General features: G+C 34.0%; 1 protein-coding gene across 17 annotated transcripts in view; it reads right to left on the bottom strand.

Moving 5' to 3' along the window:
* The window catches only part of Ppfia2 (PTPRF interacting protein alpha 2), a 341,255-nt gene that overhangs the window by 65,570 nt on the left and 267,893 nt on the right, over window positions 1-7,792 (bottom strand). For all 17 annotated transcript variants that reach the window (XM_026784468.1, XM_026784460.1, XM_026784459.1 and 14 more), the window contains 3 exons: window positions 7,350-7,441; window positions 3,765-3,900; window positions 873-1,093 (listed from right to left, as the gene is read on the bottom strand). In XM_026784468.1, the coding sequence (XP_026640269.1) occupies window positions 873-1,093; window positions 3,765-3,900; window positions 7,350-7,441 (449 nt within the window). The remainder of the gene's footprint in view (window positions 1-872; window positions 1,094-3,764; window positions 3,901-7,349; window positions 7,442-7,792) is intronic.

Genomic DNA, 7,792 nt, shown 5'->3' on the forward strand with positions numbered 1-7,792 from the left:
ACACACACACACACACACCACACACACACACATACACACACACACCACACACACACACATACACACACACAAATACAGAATACAAAAAGATGGATAGATTATTCAAGTTATGGCATTAACTGATTAAAATAAATCTTCCACATATCTTAAGCCTTTCATATTTAAGGAATGTACATAAATTAGAAAAGTTGTCCATGTATTTCATGAATACAGGAAGAAATTTTATTGATCAACCTGATTGGCCAAGAACTTAAGTAAATATATGTGAAAATTTTAACTTAAAGATGTAAGTAATAGTAATTAATTTTAAAGACAAACCCTCATAATACCTATGTCTAATTTTGAAACATATTGGAGTGAAATCAAGCAATTTATTGTATTCAAATTCCATCTTTTATGATCTGAAATACATATTTGTGGAAACTTAACCTTCAAATAAAAGGAATATGAATCACTTTTTGAGACTTATTTTTATTTTACGTGTATGCATATCTGTGCACAATGTCCAAGATCAGTGCCTGTGAAAGTAAGAAGAGGGCATCAGAGCCCCTGAAACTGTAATTTCCATTAGCTTGGCACCATAAGGTGGGTGTTGAGAATCAAACCCCGGGCCACTGGAAGAACAGCAGATGATCTTAATCCTTTATATCATCATTAGTATTATGATTCTGTATGTCTCATGTGTACTCTTTAAAAGAGGGTGACCTACCTTGATGCATCTTATAATAAGGCACATTTTCAAACTGCAGGCCCCGGGGAGACTGATATTCTGCAGGTCTAGCAAGGCACCAGGAGATGCCAATCCCAATAGCTAGGGAAACGTATGTTAACTATTAAGGTTTCCTAAGCTCTTGAAACCATCATATCGATACCTTATTTCTTTATTGATTGCATCCAATTGCTCTTGAAGCATCATAGCTAGAGTCTGAGCATCAGAATGACCACTTGGAGAGAGAAGATCCATGGAGCTAAAAATTGTTTCTCTGTCATCATCATCAATATCGGACATTTCAGTGTCGCTTTCAAATGGGTGGCTGCCTAGGACTCCAATTTGCTGAGTTCTGTTCCATTCATGATCCCCAAGAGATTTCACCTGAACGGTAAGTGACCAAATCAGATATTCATATTAAAAGAACAAATCTGAAAACTGACAACCACCGCAGCAACGTCAAAACCAGCATGTATGCTTTGACAGACACTCAGTCAAATGCAGACCAAGTAGTAATATTTTAATTTAATCGCCCAATAAAATATTTTCTGACATCTTAGGTGATGGGTTTATCAACTGTTCACTTAAATCAACGTTTTAGAAGGAGAAGGGATAATATATTTCCATATGATTTATATTCAATTTGCTTTCAAGGTAGTGATTATTTTTAAGCTGTTACATTTGCAACATTTCCCCTCCAGATTTCCAAATATAATATCAATCCTCACAAATTCAAGCCCTGCCATTTCTTATAGCAAATAATCATACTCACACTTTGTTTATGAAAAGATGAGCACATAAGTATTAGCCGGTAGCATATTGCATATTAATTGTTCTCTCAAAATTCACTTGATAGATTTGAACAAAGTATTTCTTCCAATATTGAAAAACAACATAATTTCATGTCTATTATCATGTTCACTTGTACTCTCTCTAAACTTTTGACACAAGCATGGTTTATGCTTTTTAAGTAACATAAGTATTCTTCTGAGAGTTTCGAGTAACCAGCAGATTAATTATTTTGCCAACTGTGATCTCAATAGAGTGGCCCTAGAAATTTATGCTCTTTATGTAATTAACTTCACTGCTATCATCATTCAAAATGAGTTATGTGGGAGATAAATTTACATTTTGTGGCATATTAAATTAATGATTAAAGATCTAAAGCAACATTTGTGTTACTAATTAGTTTGGTACCAAAGACATGGATTTATTTCTGTTAAAGTAAGAAGAAAAGAACTGAGAATATCTTGTCTCTATTTGTTCATTTATATTTTTCATATTTTCCACAAATGTTACATGTGAACTATTAATGTTATCTACCAACCAAAATAATTAAATACAATTGTTAATGAAAAAAAGAAAACAGTATTTTGTATACATAGAAATGGTTGCATGAACAAAATATACTTTGGATACAGAGGTGCTGTGTTACTTCTATAAGCAGCTGCATTGATTATATAAAAAACTGACTTAAGTTTATTACACTACTGAATATCAGAAACATGCTGGCTCAGGAAGATCTACACATTGATAGCACCGGCTGGCATGCCCACATGGTTAGAGGATCCCACAAAGTCCCACCCCTTGATGGAGAGCTACATGCAAAAAATAGCTGATGAGAAAGAATCAGTCTTTCTTGGGACAAGCCTTCTACTAATTTATCCAATCCCAGGGAATCTCTCCTAAATATATACACACAATTCAGCAGTCATAGCTGTAACTATGTATGTATATGAGCATATTAATAATATTTAAGAGAGCATGAATTTGAGAATCATTGGGATTGGTGCAGAAGGAGAGGGAAAATTGTGTATATATAGTACTCATACTTGAAACGATCAAAAATTATTCTTCTATACTATCCTTAGCATCTTTAGTTTATATGTTTAATGTATGTTCTGTTATGAGGGTGATCTATCTTAATAAAAGAGATACTCTTGTATTCTAGATCTCTTGTAATAATGGCATGATTAACCCCACCAGGCTGTTTTGTATATATGTATTTGTATAAATATAATAAAAGAAGAAGTCATACATTTGAGAAGGTTTACGGGATATGAGAGGAATTGGATCAGAGAGAGGTTGTGAGCATTATATAAACATAGTATGCATATAAGACCTTTAAAAATTAAATAAAAAAATTAAAAGGCCAGAGTAGAGTTTATCTTGAATGGGACTGTTAACAGAGGTTTCTGTCCCTGTAGCTGTTAAGTCCCAAAGAAACAGACAGAGGTCTACATTAATCATAAATTGATTGGCCTAGTAGCTCAGGCTTCTTATTAACTCTTATATTAGCCCACAATTCTTGTCTGTGTTAGCCACATGGCTTGGTACCTTTTATGGTGAGACAGTCACATCTTGCTATCTTGCTTCCCTTGTGGCTGGGTTATGACTGCAGAATTAAACTTCCCTCTTTCCAGAATTCTCATTGTCCCACCTCTACTTCCTGCCTGGTCTCCCCCCCCCCATACTTACTTCCTGGCTTTTGGCCAATCAGCAATTATTTAAAATACAAATGGCAGGGTACAGACCATTGTCCTATAGCACAGACTTCACAGGTACTTTTAAAAGTCTGGATACTCTTTTTAAAATGTTTTAAAATAGTGATTTTAACAAAGTTTTTCTTTAGTTTAGTTAAAATATAAATGTCAGTACTCAAGAATTTAAGCCTACCAAATGTCTATTTGCTTGGCAATGTAATATAATGATTAAAACATGGTATCTCTCATTATCTACATCTATCTTCAATTTTGAATCAATTAGTGTGTTAGCCCTGTACTGTGGAACACTTAATCTTTCTTTGCCTAAACCTTAAATTTCCTGAAATAAGGATAAAAATTGCACATTATTAATAATGACAAATAAATATGTGGAAAGCTCTTGTACTTATTAAATGTTTTTAAACTAGTTAATTTTAAAATAGGCCATTTTCCATCCTCAAAACTAACATAAATTAATGCTGGAATTTGGGAGTCTCTTCAAGTAGAAACTTATCTAGACTAGCATCATGTATATGTAGCTAAAATGACTAATGCCCGCAAATAACAATCACCTTCGGTTCATCTCTTCGCACACCCATACGGCCTCTCCTGGGTCTCCGGATAACTTTAGTAGTCCTGTAATCAGACTGGCTATCCACGAGGGACCCAACTGAATACCGCAACTCAGCCGAGGTGTCTAGATGCGTTCTGGAAAACAAAACAAAAAAAAAATATACTGAGTCTCACAAATTAAATCTGCTACTACCTGCTTCTAAATTGTCAATAAGGCAGAATCTCTCAAGCAAATGAACCTCCAGAGTGTTCAGTGCTATTCTTGCTACGCTCTTGGACATGTGTGTCATATGATGGGGTAGATTTTCATTCTTGAACGTGTGGTACATTTTCTCATTTTAGACTACACTTATAACCTTGTTGTACATGTGGTCTTCAATGTTGTACTACAATGAAACATGTTAACATTAATAGTTAAGGTCCATTGATTTAAATTCTAGACATTCTGTATGTTTTTTCATTTGTATCTTAATATCTACCATTTATTGCTGTATTTTTAAATGATTCATGCTGTGTTTACTGAAAATGTCTGAACTTATGAGTTAAGTAATTTTAAGTTTTAAAAATTATAGAGAAATTTACTAACATTTTCTATCCTGCAGTGTTTTGTTGTCCAATTTAGAGAAACAGAAAAATGCTTGCCTTACAGTTAATAATCTAATTTTGGTAAATAGCTAGGATTTAAGCTTTGGGTAAATCATTGTTACAAGATGAAGACAAATCTTGGTAATCACACTTGATGCTGCAATTTGCTTAGAGATGAAATAGGTGGAAAATTGCAATTGAAAAAATATCACCACATTGGTTTTCAATAAATATGATAATAAACTACACTGTAACCACAAAATAGTCAGGCACATTGTCTGTATATAGATTTACAGCAAATTCAGTTTGCTCCTATAATAGTGATGCTGATAACAAAAGCACCTCATGCTGTCCTATAAAATGAAATCAAAGATCTGTCATCACTAGGTGCTTGTTCTACAACTTTGTGCTTCTACTGATTGATGATAACACCTTCCTTAATTCACTTTGAGATTAGTGATAACCTTTTATTCTATATTAGTCAAGATTTAAAAAGCTTAGATGTATTCCAGCTGTTTGCCTTAATGGATGATGATAACCCAACTTAAGGAAGACCTTGTTTTACCAGATGATTAATTAGATCAAATGAAACAAGGAATCCTCTTCAAATAGATGACACTTAATATTTTTATAGCAATGAACATGGACTTATCTAATACTGAATGGGTGATATATAAAAGTAAACTAACCAAGTCATAAATGGCATAACTCTTAGACTTAGTATTTTGGACAGACATTTTATGAACAAAAAGATTAAATTTAGTCACCATTATGTATCCAGAAAGATATGCTTCTAGACTGTGAACACTTTAATAATTCTAGTGTACCAATGAGTGAGTGAAAGGAGAGAATTATAGTCTCCAACGAACCTACATTAAATTACCCTGAATCTGTATCACTCATGACTACTCAGGTAAATGTTTGGCATTACAGTGGAGTGTCCAACATTACAACTTGTCATTCTAGAAAACGGCATTCTTGTTTTGTTTCCTATGAATTCTAGATCATTTTAAAGTTATGGAACAAAGTAAAACTCATGTTACCAATATTCGGCATACAACACCTTGCTGTGGCATCGAGGCCTCTATAATTTGGGACTTCCTACTTTATAGATTCACAGTAACTATTTACTCTTTACCATCCTTCTCTATCCTGCTTACGTGTCTGGCATGAAAGTTCTTCAATAACTTATACTTTATTTAATTTCTATGCCCCTGAACCTCATATTATTTCTGCTGAAATGGCCTCTTAACATGTTTATATGTCTAGCATTCTTGCAGTTTCAACTTAAATGTCTAATTGCCACATGCTATTCTAGTTAATTTTTTTTCTTTTTGGGATTTCATGATTGCAACAGTCTACAAGGTAGCATTTAACTGTTTCCTCACAACAACACCTATTTTCACCACCACTGGAGCCCTAGTTCATCCCTGTCTGGCAAATAAAGCATCTCACCCCTACCCAATCCTCTGAGAGGGTAAGGCATATTGCTTTGTGGAAGGTCCAAGGGCCTCCCCCTACCTATCTAGGCTGAGCAACGTATCCATCCAAAGAGAATAGATTCAAATAAATTTTATTGTCTCTTAATATGTATAGGGAAACAACTAAATTGCACATAAATTATTGTCAAATGTAGTTATCTATCATTATGTATATTTATCTACCCACTAACTGATTATTCCATGTCTTCTTTCTTTAATAATAGTACGACAGAACAGTGAGCATGGCTAAACTCTACTAAATGGTCCTTGTTCGTGTGTAATTCCAGTTCCCATATTAATTTTCAATTGATTAAAAGAAAATGTGATGCATTTACACAATGGAACATTAATAAGCTGATTAAAAAACATGAAACTTCCGGTGAAAGGATAAAACTAGAAAAAAAAATCATCCTGAGTGAGGCAAACGAGGTCCAGAAAGTCAAACACTCCATGTATTCATTTAAATGTGGATAATAGCTTATAAGGCAATGATAACTAAGCTATAGTCCATAGTTCCACAGAGGATAGGTATAGAGTAAGGGACTAAGGGTACAGATATATCTCCAATAGGAAAGGGAAATACAATACGTAGTTATGGATGGATGGGAAGGACATACTAGATCAAGAGAGGAGGGATAGGGAAGATGGGGGTGAAGAAAGGAATATGCTGAGAGACAGCTGTAATTAAGAGCCACTTGCAGGATAGTATGGAAATATACAGTAGAATCTTCATATACATAAATATGGATATATACATGCATATACATGCATATGTATATAAACAGAATTGATACATAAAAGAACTCAGAAAGACTAAAGTAGCATGCATTGGGCCTACACTGGTCCTTATATGTTATTGCATCCAGTCTAGTGTTTTTATAGGAGTCCTGACTGTGTGAACAAGTGGTAATTCTGTGTGTCTATTTATATTTCTTGTACCTTTTATTAGGTTTATTCTTTTTCTTAGCCCTATTCTGATGTGTTAATTTTAGATTTAAATTATTAAATTTTATTATATATTTTTTATCTCTTAGAGGTCTTTTTATTTTCTAATTAGAAAACGAGAGGGGGTGGATTCAGATGGGAGATTAGAGGAACGGGGAGGAGTAAAAAGAGGGAGAACACAACAAAACTGGGATATTTTATGTGAGAAAAACACATTTTCAATGAAAGGAAAAAATAGTTCAATGAAAACAAAAAATGTTCCTATCTCCTCTTGGAAGAGGGTACAATTTCTCTACATGCTCTTATTTTTAATTTAAGAATTCTTTATCCTCTTATAGCTACATACTTGTACAGAGAACACAGATTTTTTTAGTTATATTTTGAACACATGTCTTCAAAGATGGTTTACAAATTAGAAATTATCTCTGAATTTGGAAACTAATTTCATAGATGAAACATGACAATGTCTACTGAGAAATATGAGACTCTTATGTTACTTGAGAATGAAGGAAAATGTGAGAACATTTATTTGATGCTGGCTAAACCACAAATAAACATTTAACTTAGTATTACCTTGATATAGTGGGTTCAATTAGCGAGCCAGTTCGCATTTTCATTTGGTCAAGTTCAGATCTTAACTTCTCAATTTCTTCTGCTAACCGTTCCTAAAAATCAAAAAGCAGTTACTCACGTGAAGGTCACATCCAAAGTATCAGCAGTCAACTGTGATAAATTATTGTGTAAATAAATTTTGATTCTATTGCATGGACTGGCCTTGTGGGAGCCTAGCCTGTTTGGATGCTCACCTTCCTAGACCTGGATGGAGGGGGGAGGACCTTGGACTTCCCACAGGGCAGGGAACCCTGACTGCTCTTTGGACTGGAGAGGGAGGGGGAGAGGAGTGGGGGGAGTGAGAGGGGAATGTGATAAGGGTAGGAGGTGGAAATTTTTAATAAATAAAAATAAATAAATAAGCATTTAAAAGGGAAAATGATTATAATTTATTAAAGTAAACA

Source organism: Microtus ochrogaster, chromosome 24, assembly GCF_000317375.1.
Source record: "Microtus ochrogaster isolate Prairie Vole_2 chromosome 24, MicOch1.0, whole genome shotgun sequence".
In the NCBI taxonomy this organism is placed as follows: Eukaryota; Metazoa; Chordata; class Mammalia; order Rodentia; family Cricetidae; genus Microtus; species Microtus ochrogaster.